Source organism: Elephantulus edwardii, unplaced genomic scaffold (genome assembly GCF_000299155.1).
Source record: "Elephantulus edwardii isolate Elephantulus edwardi_28Jun2011 unplaced genomic scaffold, EleEdw1.0 scaffold00203, whole genome shotgun sequence".
NCBI classification, from domain to species: Eukaryota; Metazoa; Chordata; class Mammalia; order Macroscelidea; family Macroscelididae; genus Elephantulus; species Elephantulus edwardii.
The window spans coordinates 2,274,818-2,292,935 of NW_006399953.1; the positions used below are offsets into that span (position 1 = coordinate 2,274,818).

The following is an 18,118-nucleotide window of genomic DNA, read 5'->3' on the forward strand; positions in this document are numbered from 1 at the left end:
GCGCGCGCGCATATATTCCACACCAGCTTCCCATCCAGGCTCAGAGCACACACTGCAGAAGTATTGGCATATCAGTGTTCTCTTTCTGAGGCAAATTTGATCAATGGAAGGCTGGAAATGGGGAGGGGAGGCTAGCATAGAGGTTGCTTACTCTTCCCTTCCAACTTCCACCCATGGACTTCTAGATGCACTGGTTTTATGAAACCATCTTGGAGATGGACTGTATGAATGAAAACAGGCTACATTGTGCCTGTAGCTGTGACTGGCTCAACGATCCATCGTTTATTAAAACTCCTTTCTTTTTTCACCTTACTTCCCTTTTCCCTTCACTCCCTGAACATTTATTAGCATAGAATGTAGCCCTCAGGCTCTGTTTTCTAGGCAGAATGGACTACTACAGTAATTCGGACTCTTCACTATAATGATCAGCTATCACACTGTGTGGTAATGAATTGATGAGCTCCCTTTGGGTTTTAAGCCCCAAAGGAAATACTTAGAGCTATTTATCCAGAATGTGTCTGAAGTGAAGTGATTAGATTCTCCTGTCTCATTGAAATCCCAGGCCCATCATAAACTCTAAAATCTTAGACAAATAGTTAAAATCAAGCTTTTGTATCCTCATCCAGAAAGTATGGATAATAAAAGAGCATGTACCTCACAGAAGCTTTCTAAAAATGCAGTAATTTTATACTTAGTTAATGCTTAACTTATAATAAACTTACAATGGAGGTTAGCTATTTCTTTCTATTTCTATTTCGTTCTTATTTCTTTCTCTTTAAATGTATCTATTACTTCTTTCTATGACTACTTGGAGCTCTCTGGTGGCTCAGTGGTAAGGAGCTGCACTGCCAACTCAAGGGCAAGCAGTTCAAATCTACCATCTGCTAGAGAAAGATGCACATCTACACTCCTTCCAAAAGCTGTTTGTATACTGACACTATAAGGCCGAGGAACATGCAAGGCAAAGCTCACACAGGCAAAGCTCACACAAGGCAAAGCTTTTAAACCTCAAGGATGGACTCACGCAATGGTTGACACAGTCATATTTATTTTGCAAAAGTAAAATATTTTAGACACAATCCATTAAAGCATCCTTCTCTTCCTTCTCCAACTTCCCGCCACCACACTAAGTCTCATTACTAGGTCCAGTGACGGCAGGAGGTTTTAGCGACCTCGCTAACAGAGAACTGACTAAAGGACATACTTAATTTTCCTTTGATGGGGTATATTTATATGATTCACCATAAATTTCATAAATGGGTGAAGTACATTAGTCACCCTAGTATAGGAATAGTTTCCAAGGACATTCCTATCGCTCACTATGCTGAATGTGGACTATGACATGAACAAATCCAGCGGTGTCAACATTGGAGTTAAGGCAGTAATGGAGGAGAAACTAGGTTGGAAATGCACAGAGCTGGACTGTGGGAAAATTCCATCATCATACATATAAACATGTCATTGAAAAATTTGGTTCTTGCCAAAATGGTGGTCAAATAGATGTTTTTGCCTGAATAAAGCAGTATGTTGTTGCTCTGTGTCCTTGAACTGATTCCTTCACTTAGAGAATTGATCCAACTATAAATTACTTCTTTTTTTTGAGAGGGGATAAGATTTCTAGGAAAAAAAAATAATTACTAGGATCACTGTATTTAGGGCATAGTCATATTCTTAAGTAATCATATTACGAAGAGCTATTATCTCTTTAACCGCCCATATAAGAAGAAAAAAATTGTGTGGGAGTGTGTGTGTGTGTGTGTGTGTGTGTGTGTAGGTTTATTAAAATCTGACATTAATGTAAAAAATGTTCAGGGAATTACCAAAAATAAGCTATGACAGAAAAGAAATGTTTTTAAACTCCCAATAATGAAAACCAAATTTCAATCAACCATGCTAGAGGAAAAGTAAATTCGTTTTCCATACTTTCTGTAAAAACAATTGCAAAATTGTTATCATATGAAGAGGCAATCTACTAAAAAATACCCAAAAATGTAGATGGAAAAAATGTATCATAAAGGTTTGTGTCAGGCATTGACTCAATAAAATTAATAATCAGAAAATAACATTTTCCTGAATAGTGTTAATTTTGGTATTTGTTCACTTTTTAAGTCCAACTTACTGTCATTTCTTTTCTCATTCTAAAGAAATAGAATAATTTTATTATAAATTTTTAATGCCTTTCCTCAAAGCAGGCAGTCAAAATTATATGAGCTTCTAACCCCACAAAATCTGGATCCAGTTCTGGAATTAGACATTCCTCTACAATTAAGTCTTGCTTATATATCATCATCAATTCACTGTAAAGCTTTCGTTATCTCTCAAACTGTCTTGCCTCCAACTGGAATTTGTAAAAGTCATCCCACAATGACAAAGGGCGATGCTAAGGCCACAATGTACATGATTAATGACTAGCACAAGACACTTATATTGCAACATGTATCACAAGGTTTGCAATTACATGTTCTTCTGTCTCTGCCACTGGTTTTTTACTTAATCATCTGCGTATCCCCTTCAGTGCAAAGCACTCTACCAACAGAGAATAGATACACTACAAATGCGGGGATAGGCAAAGGAAAAACTGGTAGAAGAGACAAAGGAGGAATTGTCTTTTAAAGTAGCAGGTAAAGGAATAAAGTAGGAAAATTATTTAAGTGCTAATGTGCAGATCTTCTGAGTAAACTCTACAAAGTCTTTGTTCAGTCATAGTATCAGTCATTGTGTATGTGTGTGTATGTATGTATGCACGTATGTATCTATGTTGGTAAGGCAAATTTTTATCTAAAGGTTCCGGTCTGTTCTGAGTCAGCTCTGGTGGCCTAGTGGCAATAAGCTGTGTTGCAATCCTGAGGCATGCAGTTTGAGACCACCAGCTGCTCTGCTGGAGAAGGATAAACAACCCCCTACCGTGCAATTAACTGTCTCTGAAACTCCATCAGGAGGGTCATCTATGGGTCAGTTCCAACTCTACTGCACACAACAACAACTGCAACAACAATGGGTAACAGTCTACTAGACAGCACCTAAAATAACAATAATTATTCCCTTTTGGTACTCTCACCAGTGCTCATTTTTAAATGCAGCAAGAGCCCACGTGGATCATCCCTTATTTCAACCTAAGATCATAAAAAGTACATGGTGTCCAGTACTATTTTAACCTGGGACACAAAGGAAAGGCCCAGACAGAATGGGGGGGGGGGTGTTATACAACTTAAAGTCTTTCTTAAAAAAGACCAGACCAAATGGATCTACAGAGAAGTGGAGTGATCAAGACTATTGCCCAAAGATATTCTTTGAATTCTTAACTGTACCTCTATCTAGATGCCACCTTACAGCCAAATAATAGATTGCCTATAAAATAAACCATAACAGTGATGAGTAATCTAGTAGACAACATCAAATGGCCAACATTTATCTGAAAGCAAAGAAGGTAAAAAGGTTGAGGGAAGCTGGATCAATGGTAACAGAACAGGACAGAAATACTGAGAATGTTGACGAATAGTAGAAATTTTAACCAATGGCATCAGAAATTTTGTAAAAAGTTAAGTGAGGTTCTTATTTAACTTACTAGCCACATAAGGTTTCACCTAAAAATTATTTTTATAAAAGTAGAACAAAGTAATTGAAATATTACTTTTGTTATTCAACTTTACCTAAGTGAATCTAATCACAAAGAGAGCCTGTAAAGGTGTCACTAAATAAGAAGATATCATTAGGTGAGTGATCTATTCCTACACTAGGGTGACTAATATACTTTTCTCCTAAATATCTATTGAGAAAATTGGGGAGTTCTATTATATTTAATAATTCATATACCAGTGCCCAGAATTTAGTAGAAAATAAACCAAACTCTTTACACAACTCTTTGGAGATTCTGCCTGTGGATAAGACAGGCTTTCATAAAAGCTGGCAAGCTCAAAATACAGACCATTTTCTTTTTCATTTCACTTTCTGTTCAATGAAACACTATGAATGTAGTGGCATGGCATAAATATTTATCGCAGTATAATTCTCCCAACTTTAATGATAAGTGAAAATATCCTTCGATGTGCATGCTAAACACCTGCAAAGGATATTTTTAGAAGATGGGAATGAGATGCAAGCTATTCAAAATCACAAAGGGCAATGGATTCATCTCACTCCCTCTGGAGAGCCAATAAAACATGAAGCAAGCATTTGGGAGGTTTTGTATCTTTTGCTAAGATTTATGAAAATTTACATTTATTGAAATAATTCCTCATCATTTTGCCTTGGGACAAAAAGATCATGGCCTGAAGGACCAGACTGTTACTGTTATTTCTCACCAGTGAGAACCAATCCATAGCTGATACCGCAGTAGGGTTTTGGAAGCGGTAGATCACATGGGACGACACTGCCCATCATTCTCCTGTGGAGCGGAGGGGCTGGTGGACTCAAACATCATACTTTTTGCCTTGGCAATGCAATTGCTTACTATTTAAACCACCAGAGCTCATAATTTACTGAAAACTTGTATTAGTAAGTATAAAAGGAGATCACATATGGAGAAAAGACCATACAAGTTTTCATGTTGTTGGTTTGCCACCTCGTCTAACAATCTCTTTAATATTGACATCATTTTCTTTACTTGCTAGTTACATAAGGCCAGTAACAGCTCGGGTTGCATACACAGTGCAGACGTAACTGCAGATTCAACCGACAGTCCTCCATTAAAACCTGCCTTGCCAGCAGCCAACAGTTAAGAAAAGGTCAAGAAGAAGGCAGCTGCTGAAAAGAGTAATAAGAACATGCTGTTCATTATTTTCCAGAAGCTTCTAATCCTTTCTCCCACCTGGCTTACATGACAACTATGAAGTTCATCTGAATGCTGTGGAGTGCTCGGGGCTCCTCCGGGAAACATTATTTTCTCCAGGATAATTATGGTCCTACAACCTAGAGAGAAGGTTAAAAGTCTAGAGCCAAGAAAAGTTTCTGTTGTCACTTGATCATAACTTCATTCTTCTCCTGTGCTTTTTCTCGTCCCAAGAGGAAAGTTCAAGGGCAAGCCTGGGCCAAAATTCAGTGAGTTTCTTTTGATGTGGATGAGCAAGGGTAAACACACCATCTCATGAAAGAATGAGGATAGAGAATGCCATTTAGTCTGGGTTCATCATGAAACACCAAAGTTTCCAAATCACATCTGTCTTCCTCCTCAGATTGTTAAAGAGAAGTTAGTAGGCAAGTTTGGGGGAAAGAAGCTTGAAAGATTAACAGCCATATGTAACATGATTTCTGGTGCCTCTGAATAACATATATTATATTATGCAAGACATAAGCTAGGATGGGAATTAGCCATCCCTTTAAACATCCAGGCTGAGGCTGCTGGTTCTGCAATGACAAAAATCTTCTCATATTTCTAACAATAACGTATGTGTCTCCTGATTTTCTGTTCCATATTCTTGACTATCTGGCATTTAGAGAATGAAGATAATTCCTGTTAGAGTCACTGCTGTTGTTATTGTTGTTGTTAAGTGCTGTCAAGTTGTAGGTGACTCATAACGACCCTATGAACAAAGGACCTGGACATTTGTATAACTTTCATCCTTTCTCAGGTTCATAGGGTTTCCAGAAGCAAGCTATTTTGGAAATGGATGTCACTCCTGCTCCCAAGCTTTTTTTAATTGGGGAGCTCCACCAAACACTGTCCATCATGGGTAACCATTATCGCATTTGACACATCAGTGTCACAGTGTTCAGCTTCACAGTTACCTCTGTACAGCAAGTGGATGGACCAGGGCTATACAACCTAGAATATTTGACCAAAAACAATTAAAAACAGGCCTGAAGGCCACAGATTGAAGTCACCCACCTTTGGCTTGGGAGGATCACTTTCTGTCCACTAGGCCAACTGCTAACAAATGATTCTTCAGTAGAAAACTCAACCACAGCTACTGTCTATCTTTATTCTTTCATTGGCCACTAGCTGAAAAAAACTCCCATAAGGGATTAGCATACAGCATGACAGCATTTTCTATGTAGAAGGAACACGTTCCTACAGCATTCATCCAACCCTCTCTTTGTTTTCACACCTGGTAGGATAGGGTATTCAACAAAGAGCAAGCAGTGTCTTCACTGAAGAAAAGATATGGACAGCAAATACTGGATGAGGAGACAAACTCCTTCGGTGTCATTTTCTTCCCCTGGATAATATTATCTTTCTCATGCAAATCCTATATTGGACCAGGAAGCAGTCATCAGAACAGAGCAAGGAAACACTGCACAGTTCAAAATCAGAAAGAAGTGCACCAGGGATGGGCCCTGTCTCCATACTTTATAATCTATATTTACAATAGGTAATCTGGGAGGCTGGATTGCATAAGGAGAAACGTGTGGCACAAGGATTGGAGGAAGACTCAAAGAACCTGTGTTGTGCAGGTGAAACAATCTCGCTTGCCAAAACTGAGGAACACCTTAAGTGTTTGTTGCAGAAGGTCAAGAACTTTAGTCTTAAATTCTGATTGAAGCGCAATACCAAGAGAGAAGAAGAAGATGGAAGAAAAAAGATTCTCCCCACAGGGTCAATTGGCAGCACCATGATAAATGGAGACGAGATTGAGGTTAACGATTTCATCTTGTTCAGTTCCACAATCAACACTCTCGGCACCAGCAGTCAGGAAATCAAAAGATAAATTGCATTAGTAAAATCTGCTATTACGGACCTTTCCAGAGTACTTAAGATCAATGACGTCAGTCTGGAGACTACGGGTCTCCTAATCTAGGCCATGCTCTTCACGACTGCTTGCTATGCATCAGAGAGCTAGACAGTAACTATGGATGAATGAAGAGGAATCAAAGTCTCTGAGTTGTGATGCAGGAGAAGAATACTGAATGTTCCACGGACCGCCAAGGGAATAAACAGGTCTGTCCTGGAGAAGGTGAAACCAAGTTATTTCTTGGAGGCAAGGATTTTGAAGCTCTGTCTGACATACTTTAGGAATGTTACCAGCAGGAACCCATCTTTGGAGAGGGATAGTATGCTTGGAAGGGTGGAGAGAAAAGCAGAGGAGAAGATGGCCTTGGATGATGAGATGGATTGACACAGGAACTGGGATAATGGGGTAGGTATTGAAGAGACAGTAATATTTGCAGGGTTCAGAGCTATTGATCATAGGATCACTATGAGTCACAGGTGACTCAACAGCACCTAACAACATCTCCACTGTTTCTTTGGAAACCCTGGATGGTACAATCAATTCATGCCCTTGGTTGTTAGTGAAAAGTTTAGTGGTTCAATTTCATCCCAAGGTACCACAGAAGAAAAACCTCATAGTCTATTGCCGAAAAAGCCATTGAAAACCTGAAGGCACATAGTTCCACTCTGACATACATGGGTTCACCACGAAGAGCATCAATTTGACACCAACAAGTTCAGTTTTTTTGGTAACTGTTTCTCCAGGACTCCAGTGAACTATACCAACACAGCAGAGTAGCATTACTGGAGTTACCAGGAATTTCTGGAAAACATCAGCCTTAGAAATATTTTTAAATTTGAAATATGTTGTAGAAATATTTACTTATTAAAAAAATATTATCTCAGTCAGGGTCCTGCAGAAAACAGAGGGTAGACTCAACTGGGTAATTGAGGAGAGTTGAATAAATAGCCTGTTTACAAAGGTGTGGAGAAGGTTTATGTGGTGCTCCAAGAATAGCAAGAGCAGGGAGTTACTACTATTCATCAGTAGAAGAAGCAGGACTACCCTGAGGACCCAGCATGGAGACAGTGAAAGAAAGGATCAACCCCTGGACCCAACTCTCCTCCTTTCCTATTTTCTCCCCTGCAAGAGACCAAAAAAAAAGTCAGGGCAAAGGTGATCACTAATTCATCCCATACACGTCCACTTCCGGGCACTGAGCAGAAAGCAGAGTAAAGAGTGAGTTTCACCAGGCAAATGAAAAAGAGACAAAAACAATACTAATAAAATTATAAAGCTGTTTTCATATAACCAAAATTGTCTCCTGTCAGAAAATAGAAACTAGATTTCCAGCAGTTGGTGGTATCTGAGATCCCTTTTGGGATGTCTGTCTGAATCAAAGGTTCCTCAAGTCCTTGATGATAGTCTACCAAACACCTGGGATAAAGATGCTTTGATAAGTCTGAAAATATTTGCTGGAACTTCCATACCAAATTAAACAAAGAAAACTAACACCAAAACCCCATTGCAAAGGAGTCCATTTTTACTCATACCGACTCTCTTTCAGGTTTGTGAGGCAGTGGGAGGAACCTGCCCATCTTTCTGCGGAGCAACTGGTGGATTCTTACCAGAAACATAGTCTTTCCATTAGCAATTCAACTCTCCACAGACTATATCACCAGAGCCCCCTATAAACCGTGTACAAAGAAAGGTAAATATTAGCATAATTGCCTGGTGCATGAGTCTTTTGTTTTGGTTTTGACTGCTCTTTGATGATGATGATGATGATGATGTGTGCGTGTACCATCAGATTGGAATGATTGGTACAGGAGGAGATTGTCCCTCCTTCTCCAGCAGAGCATCTGGTGGATTCAAACCACACCCCTCTGGGATTGCAGTGCAGCTTCTTGCCACTAGGCCACCTGTGTCTTTTTTTTTTTTTTTTTAATCTTGTGATACCAGATGTCTAAAAAGAAAAAAATAACAACTGTCTCTACCACCAGAGATGACTGAAGAAGGTCATTTGTATAAAGCACTGTGCACAGACCTTGAAACTTGGTCAATGCTAATCCATTTCAACTGGGCTGCCTCTGCTCTGCCGCCATAATCATGACAAGCTGCATTCTGATCTCTCAGTCAGATGGGGGGACGCCCCCCTACGGACAGCCTGTGTTCCACGCCTGGATTTCCCGTATCACTAGTACGTGGCCCAGGGCCTCATGACTAGGTGGTAGGTTAGGAGACACGAATGAGTTTTCTTGTTCTCGGACAGGCTAGATGACTATTCCGTAATTATTCCTTGCCACCTCCTCCTGGAGAACAGGAGTCTTCTTGGCCCCACTGACATTGAGTTTGCCCCTGTTACATGGCCGTTAGAAACTAGTTTTGAGTACAAGTTTTAAGAAGCTCCCCACCCCAGGTTTTCATCAGCCTTGAGAACATCACATTTGAGGCAGCGGATGCTCTTGTAGCCTTAGTCCTGGAATGAGATGATTTACAGAACAGATCTAAACCCAACGCATAGCATCCAACAAAACTGCTTCAACTGTTCCTCTGGACCCAGGGTGTTGAAGTTATGTGTTGGGAAGTAGGAATCAACTAACAGCTGACCCTCTAGTCTTTTTCCAGATGATGTAAACCACAGAGGAGGAGATTTCCTATCTTTCTCTTCTGGAACAGCTGGTGAATTCAAAGCCTTTGGGTTGACAGGGCATCTCCTTACCACTAGGCCACCAGAGCTTCCTCCAGACCCAATAACAAGAGGAAAAAGTTTATCTCTATAAGCCACTGAAATGTTGTGATTGCTAATGCAACAGTGGCACATGTAACAAACAAGGTTATTGATGGCATGCTGCAATGGGAAAAGGTGTGTGAGGTACACAAGATTTGAAGTCCAATGCATACGAGTTCAAATCTCAGTTCCAACAACAACCAGACATTGGTACCAGATATATACTCTTGATAAGGTAAGACTCAGTGAATTCTACCATGCAGGATTTAATTAGAACCAGTGCCTGAAAACTACCTAGTACTGTCCCTGGTACATAATACCTGGGAAGTGGAATGAAACTCGAACCTGGGAACCGTGGCTCAGTAGACACTGTGCTCTACCATCGAGCTAAATGTCCAGGCCCCCTGGTTCATAATAGATACTAGATAAGTGTGTGTGTGTGAGGGGGGCACAATGAATAATAATGAATGGGGAAATCATTTTCTCAGTTATCCGTGATCAATATGCCAAACTGGAAAATGTCTATCCTAATTAAGTATTCCTTTAATTAAACTGGTAAATAAAATGGTGAGACAATTTCTCAAATTTACAGACACACACACCCCCTAATAAAAAGAAATCACTTTAAATACACAATATGCTCTTTTGAAACCTTCTGCAACTTTTGAGTTGTCAAGCATACTCATTCCTGTCATGGCAAAGAATAAGAATGCTTTCTTTGTGATGGAAAAAATATATTAAATTGCATCTTCTAGACTGGTGATTTAAATTGTGATCAAATCCACTCTAGTTGGGTGCCCCCAAGTTAATCCATTTACTGTGCACATTATTAAACATTTATTAAATGCCTCAGTATGGCAAAGTATGTCAAGGGTATGGTTTTGTTCGCTGAGCTTAAAATAAAATCAAGAACATAAAACTACTAAATGCATTCACTAATCCCAGCATATGCACTTTCACAAAACAGAAGTGCCACAATTACTGAAGCACAGAAATAGATTTTTAGATCCACAGGGGAAAGCAAAAGAGGGGGGTGGTGAATCACCAGTAATGAATTAGAAAAGATTTATCTGGACTGTAAAAAACTGACTAGGAAAGAAATTGTTCTAAAGAATGGGCTCGGTTCTTTTGCCATTCAAAACAAGAGGGGGAGCAAGCATACAGAAAAGACAAAATCTGATAGCCACTATTTTGGGAGCCCAAGAAAACTGAAAGCAGTGTTTACAAAACACATACAGAGGGAATGTCTGGCAGATGCCTCAACTCTCACCCTAATGATACTGAGTTAACATCTTTGGAACCTGGCCTGGAAATCTGTATGCCTAACAAAGCCTGGAGGTGCTCCATAAGCACTCCAATTCTGAGAACTATTCACTAAATGCACACCTTTAAGTAATCTTTGACAGATAATTTAAAGTAAAAAATGCCAAATGCAAGATCCAAACAAGTCTGCAGTTCTAAGCCCAGAAGTCAAATGAAAACAATAGAGTCTGGACCAGAGAGTGAGTAACAGCTGCAGGGATAAATAAGTAGTCATGGACTTTGCCAGTAGCCCTGTGATATTTAGCCCTTGCAGGCGAATAGCTGATGGATTAGTCAACAATAACCTGAACCCGACTGCACCACAGAGATGGCTTCTTTTGGCCCTTCGAATGTCAACCTCCTCCCCAACTCTAGCATCCTTCTGGAATGAATCTAGACAGGAATTCCTCATCATGCGCTTTGCCTTGGATGCTAAAATCTTTAAGAATGAGAGGGGAGCAAAGAAGATGAATAAGTATATTATTATATGGAAAAAGCTAATCTTCATAAAAGATTTCAACACTCAGTCAAAACCATTTTCCCCCTACAATGTGGAATAAACCACAGCATTATTTTCTAAGGAGGAAAACAGAATAAAATTATAAAGGGCGAAGGACACTGCTACCACACTTGCAAAACCTGAAGCTTCTATAAAAACAATAAAAAGCATATGGAATGAATACAAGTAAAAGGGATTATGCATGAATTGAGGAGTGGAAGGTTCTGGATTCAGCTGTATCCTCTACCAGATAGGGCTTGTACAATTCAACCCTCTTTTAATTCCCAAAGAGTCAATATTCCTTTTAAGCTATAAAACAATGTCAACATGCCACAATGCAAGTGTTACTCATCTCATTGACAGTAAGATTCATTTCTATAAGCCAGAATAATGCAGAACAAATGCATAGGCATGAGCTGTCTCCCTCAACAGAGACAAAGCACATCAAAGTTGCGGGGTCAAGAATTACAGGGTAGGATGAAGGGCAGTTTCATCATATGATGTAGCCATATATAAATTTCCTAAAACAGCATTCAAGAAAGAACAAAATAACATAAAATAACTAGAAAATCTGCATGACACTCATCACATTGGTCCTGCCCTTCATTGGACTGACAGACATCAAGGCGTAAATTAATAGGAAAAACAACCTGATGTTACTTGTTGTGGTCATCTGAGACAGGAGCAATGGATGATTCATGAGGAGAGCCTCCATCCTACCCGTCCACATCCACTTGAGACCAAATGCTAATCTTGGTAAAGACAGAAACACATATACAACAATTACAAAGAATGGTAAGAAAAATGATTAATGGTGAACACCAGCAGTCAATAAGTACCTCACTGCAGTAGCTAACCAAAAACTCAAGTGAAGCCTAAGAATGCACAAGGAAAGCCGCAGTTCTCTTTAGATGGGAGAAAATGTCGTTTCTTATATGTTATCGTGTGCTGTAGCATAAGAACCAACCCATAGCTGTCCTTCCAGCAAGTTTTCAGAGACAGTAAATCGCATGGAAGGAAACTGCCCATCCTTCTCCTGGGAAGCAGTTGGTGAATTCGAACTGTGTGCTTTTGTGATTGCAGTGCAGCTTCTTACACTACGCTATCAGAGCTCTCTAGTATACTGTATACTGAAGGCCAACTGTGAACTTGACTCCAACTCATCTATGCCTGTCAAAGCAGAACTGTGTGTCTCATAAGGTTTTCAGGGTCTGATTTTTCAAAAGTCAATGCTTCTGAGGTGCCTGTGCCTTGACTAGAACCGCCAGCCTTCTGTCTAGCAGCTGTGTTTGTGAGTACTTTGCACCACTCAGGGACACAAAGTTTGGAACTCGGCTCTCAGTTGAACATCTTCTCTTAAATTACCCAGGAGTAAATTGCATGGGAGGAAACTGACCATCTTTCTCTTTGGTAGATCCGAACCACATGTCTTTGGGTTGGTAACATGACATTTTATCATTAAGTCATTGGAGGATAAGTGGGTAACATATTGAACTGTTAACTGAAAGGTCAGTAGTGAAATAATCCAACAGCTATTTTGTGGGACAAAGATAGACAGTCTCCTTGTGTAAAGGTTTACTGCCTTGGAAACCAAGAGGAAGGTCATTATGAGTTGTAATTGACTCAGTAGCAGTGCATATTAGTTTGGGGTATTTATGGGGATATGGCCTAGAGATAAGGAGTTGCGCTGCAAATCCAAAGATATGTGATTTGAATTCCCCAACTGTTCCATGGAAGAAGGATGGGAAATCTCCTCTTGTGCTGTTTATAGCCTTCGAAAACCTGCTGGAGGGTCAGCTAAAAGGCGGTCCTCACTCGATGGCACACACAACAACAACATAGGGATATTAAGAGAATTGAATAAGGTCTAGCATTGCACAGTAAAAGTCTGTGTCAATATGGAATACATTAAATACATTAATCTATTGTAATTAATGTTATAAAACAAAATGTTTTTTGAATGATTGAATGAAAAACCAACATGATTTGTAAACTTTCAAATAAAAAAAAAGAAAATAAGTAAAGCCTAGACCTAAAGCCCTTTGTCTATTGTTTTGCATATCAATGAAGCGCTCAGTGAAGCCCTAGTTAAGGATAACATGAAACAACACAGAGCAGGCACTCAATAAAGATTGCTTTCTTATCTTTCTCATTTTGTGCTTCAAAGATAGGAATAAATGCTAAACAAATGGGAAAGGCTTATATAATAAAATAGAGTGCATAACTAAATCAGGACCAAATTATCTTAGCATTTACCTTTTCCTTCATTATTGTTATGACGACTAGGTTTCATTAATTTCACCAGCTGGAATTAGAGCTTATTATGTTCTTATGTTCCAAATCACAGTTTAAGATTGAGACAGTACATAGAGCATTTTAACTCTGATTTAATACCAAATGCTGCTTCTCACATCCTTTTTCGAGTATTAGTGATGTTAACATCATTATCGTAACACCTTCTCACAAACCAGTCAGAATTGCTTTATTCTCCTCCTCATCATCACTGGGAGCAAAGCCTCCCGTGTTGTTGAAAAATGATTTAATGTATGTAAATGGGTCCTGAAAACTATGAAGTGCTAATATAATCATTTACATGAGAATAGACAGAGATCTTAATCTTGCTATGTCTACCATGTAAAGAAGATGAAAGAAATGCACGGTAGTAATAAAGAGAAACACATGCATGTGTGTGTCCAGGCAAACGTACATTTAAAGTCAAAGAACAATAATAACTAGTATGGGAGTGAGGAAGCCTATGTCTGTATCCATGGTGGCGCGTAAATCAATAGGTGGAGTAAATAAAAATATTGAGGCAGTTAAAAAATATTTTCTATAAAACCAATTATTATAAATAAAACTTTAAAATCCATTTGATAAACCTAATTCCGAGGGCCCTCCTCTGTTCAATAATTTGTAATATCTGTAAAGGCTTGCCTCCAATTATTAACCAAGTACACACAGAGTGGAGGTCCCCTAATCAAGGGCCAGTCATGCCAGTGAGGTGAGAGAGGGCCAAGCAACTAATACAACACCACTGCAACCAAGCATTACTGTAAAGGGAGGCAGCCGTATACAAAGCCATTGCAAATCTATTTCACAGTTCTAATTTAGAGCCAATTCCAATGTAATTTACCTTATCAGGACCCTTAATTTAGTGAAGGTCAAGAGTGCAATCAATGGAGTTGACAATTACTTACGCTTATCAAAAGATAACATGGTAGCAGAAGTACTAAACACACACACACACACTGCAAAAAAGAAGGGACTTCCATAGATATCCAAGGCTTTCTTGCAGAAACAAATCATCTTGCAAATCAAAATGTTCTAAGAGGAAGCTTTTATTTGCCTCCTCTCTGCATCAAGCTCTATCTTAAGGCCAGAATATCCTTTCCATTGTCAACAACCGAGAATTGGAACACTTGGGGCACAAACTGTTGAACTTACCACTCTCATCGTCTATGTTAAACCTCCCGAGGCCGCTGCCATCCCTGATGGAGTACTGGATCTCTCCATCCCTCCCAGAGTCCTCATCCTCAGCAGTCACCTGAAGAACACTTGTTCCGATGCGTGAGTTCTCTTTTACAGATCCAACAACAGCGAAGTCGGGGAAGTAGGGGGTGTGAAGGTTCTCATTGACATCCACCACTTCCACTTCAACGAAGGAAACAGAGGACAGGGACACGGGGCGCCCTTTGTCCTTGGCCCGAACAGTGAGGTTATAGAACTGCTGCTTTTCATAATCAAGTTCTTTGCTCAAGCGGATCGCACCACTCACTTTATCAATTTCAAATCGCCCATTATAATCATTGACCAAAGAGTAGCGCACTTGACCCCCCAACCCAAGGTCGGGATCATGGGTCTCCAGCCATGCAATGACTGTGCCCACAGGAAGATCCTCAAGAACCTTCACACTATAGCTACTGGGAATGAAAGCTGGGGAGCAGTCGTTGACATCATCCAAAAACACCTTGAGAGTGACAATGGAAAACAGCTGCTGTCCGCTTTCTGCTCGATCCCTGGCTTCTATTTTTAAAGAGTAGTTTGATTTAGATTCCCGGTCCAGCTGGTCTGATACAAACACAATCCCAGTGGAGCTGTTGATGCCAAACTGCTGTGTATCTGTCAAGACTGAGTAAGTCACGTCTCCATTGGAGCCCAAGTCCTTGTCTCTGGCTTCCACTTGAATAATCTCAGTACCAATGCTAGAACTTTCAAGAATGTTAACCGAGTAACTGTCTTGAAGAAAAACAGGGCTGTTGTCATTAGCATCCTCCACATTGATGGTGAGTAACCTCCAGGAAGACTTCTGTGGATTGCCTAAATCATAGATGGTGATATTAAGGAGATAGAGGTCAGTGTGCTCTCGATCCATAGGCATGAGGACTTTAAGCTGCCCGGTCTCCATATCAATGTTAAAGCAGCTGTCTGTATTTCCATCAGATATTGTAAACAGTACCTTCCCATTGAAACCAGAGTCAGCATCGTAGGCTTTGATCTTCAAGATGTTAGCACCGACTGGCAGATCCTCTCTCACAGCCACATCAGAAGGGAAAGACTTGTCAAAGTGTGGACCTTGCCTGTTGATCGAATAAAAGTCAAGAAATCCATCTTCCAGGTTCAGTTTCCCATTTGCTTTTGCTTTAATGAGCAGTTTCTCTGCCAGTTTTTGAGCCACTCGGGTTTCCCTGCAACTGAAGCTTTTGGAAGAAACCTTGCCGTGGAGGACTGAAATGTTAACAGACATGGGGTCTGCAAAATTCTCCCCATCTGTGGCTGTAATCCACAGGCCAAAATTGCCATTTTTAATGCCAGAGTTTATCAATGACTTTTTCAGCTGTAAAACTCCAGAGTCTGGGTTTAAGTAAAAGAAACCAAGTTCATTTCCCGAGATGATTTTGTACTTCACAAGCTCAAGCTCATCGATGTCAATGGCAGAGACAGCTGTGATGTGACCCCCAACTGGAAAGTCATAGGAAATAACTCCCTGGCATGCAACTTTTTCAAAGAGAGGGCTGTTGTCATTGACATTTCCGACTCGAATTGTCACATTCACCTCGCTTTCGTGGCGGTAGGGCGAACCCCAGTCAGAGGCTCGGACGATGAACCTGTAAATTTCTGGAGAGGATTCAAAATCCAATTCTTCTGTTGTGCTAATGACACCTGTAAATTGGTTGATGGCAAAGGGTAACAAGTTCAGGCTGGCGATACTGTAGGTGATGTAGCCATTCTCTCCTTTATCCTTGTCTGAAGCAGAAACCATGAGGACACTGGTGCCCACAGGGACACTTTCATTCACAAAAGCATCATAGAGTGGCTGCTGGAATTCCGGGGTGTGGTCGTTGGCGTCTTCTATGCCGATGGTGACTTGTGCTCTCAGGTCTCCTTCCCTGTTGGTCACCCCCAGCTTATAGATCTCCTTCTTAATGGTATTCAGTGGCTGTGCTGTGACAATCAGGCCGGACCGAGGGTTAATTTTAAAGTATTCCGAGTCTTCCCCGGGAGCTAATTTGTATTCCACATCTAATGGCTCCGGACTTAATTTCACAATGACAACCACGACTCCAGGAGGGGAAAATTCACTGATGCTCACGTCATACACATCCTGTTCAAATTTCACAGGGACAGTATCTCTTTTGGGGTTGGTGATGTGAACAATCTTGACGGCTGAAAACTTCTGCGGGGAACCCCTGTCTTTTGCCTGAAGCGTGAGATTGTAGCCGTAGGGGAAGCTTTGCCAGTCGACCTGCTTTTTCTCCTTGACCTTGAACTCGTTCAGCCACTTGCCCTCCTTGGCCAGGACAAACTGATCCAGAGGGTCCCCAGCCACTATGGAAACCGACTCAATCTCCCCATTGGCCCCCTCGTCCAGATCGTCAACGGTCACTACGGCATATGTGGGCTCTTTGTCCAGCGAGAAGGGAACGTGGGTGACCACGTGGATGGTTGGGGCGTGCTCATTGACCCGTTCGACGTGAACATAAAGCTTCGCAGTACTGCTCACCCCGTTGTTACCATAGAGTTTCATGCCCCGGTCGACGGCCAAAATTTCCAAGTCATACCTATTCTTCTCATCGTAATTGAGGCGTCCGCTTAACGAGATGACACCACTCGTGGGGTGGACTGAAAAGAGGTCGACTTTGTTTTTAAAGTAATAGTAGAACTCTCCGTTGGACCCGATGTCCGCATCTGTTGCTGTCACCTGGGCGACACTAGTCCGTAAAGGTGTGCTTTCTGCAATTGTAACAGAGTACGTGGTGGGCGAAAACAAAGGCCTCAGATCATTCATATCCAAGACCTGTATATTCACTTTGGTCCATGCTTCTAAGTCTTCTCCTCTCACAGAACCTTTAACTATCAATAAATAATTGTCCTGGATTTCCCTATTCAATATGGCAGAATTGCCACCTTTAGTTCTTATTCGGAGGAAACAGAAATCAGCAATGATCACTTCCTCTGCTTTGAAAAAGCCTTCCTCATCTCCAGACACTATTCTGTACTTGATATCCCAGGACAGATCTATCAGGGTGATGCCCATTCTACTCTGGCTGTTGACATAGGTTCTTGCTGCTGAATTCTCATACACGGTAGCGTTGTAAATGGAATGTGTGAAGTGGAAGCCCAGGGGTCCAGTCCTCTGCAGCCCCTGGGAGACTGTGGCCAAAAGCTTGAGAAGCAGGAGGAGGAGGCAGGCAGGAGGCGGCCTTGTGCCCACACAGTACCCCATAATTATATCCATCACCTCATACTTCCATCCTGGAGGGAAGAAAAAAAAAAAAAGAAAAGGGGAATTAACCCAGAGAAAAGTTGGAGAAAGAACAGGAAATAGTGAATCTGCATTAAAAAGGAAAGAGAATTTTTTTTAAACATCTATATTTTTACTAAAGTAAGCAACAACTGAAAATAACAATATTTACTCAATACCAATTAAGTTACTGCCAC

General features: G+C 40.7%; 1 protein-coding gene across 1 annotated transcript in view; it reads right to left on the reverse strand.

Annotated features, from left to right (window-relative positions):
• Nucleotides 1-17,915, reverse strand: part of FAT3 (FAT atypical cadherin 3) — a 779,036-nt gene extending 761,121 nt beyond the window's left edge. Inside the window, exon 1 of the mRNA XM_006897182.1 lies at nucleotides 14,624-17,915. Coding sequence (XP_006897244.1) covers nucleotides 14,624-17,915 — 3,292 coding nt within the window. The remainder of the gene's footprint in view (nucleotides 1-14,623) is intronic.
• Between the last annotated feature and the right edge of the window lie 203 nt (nucleotides 17,916-18,118).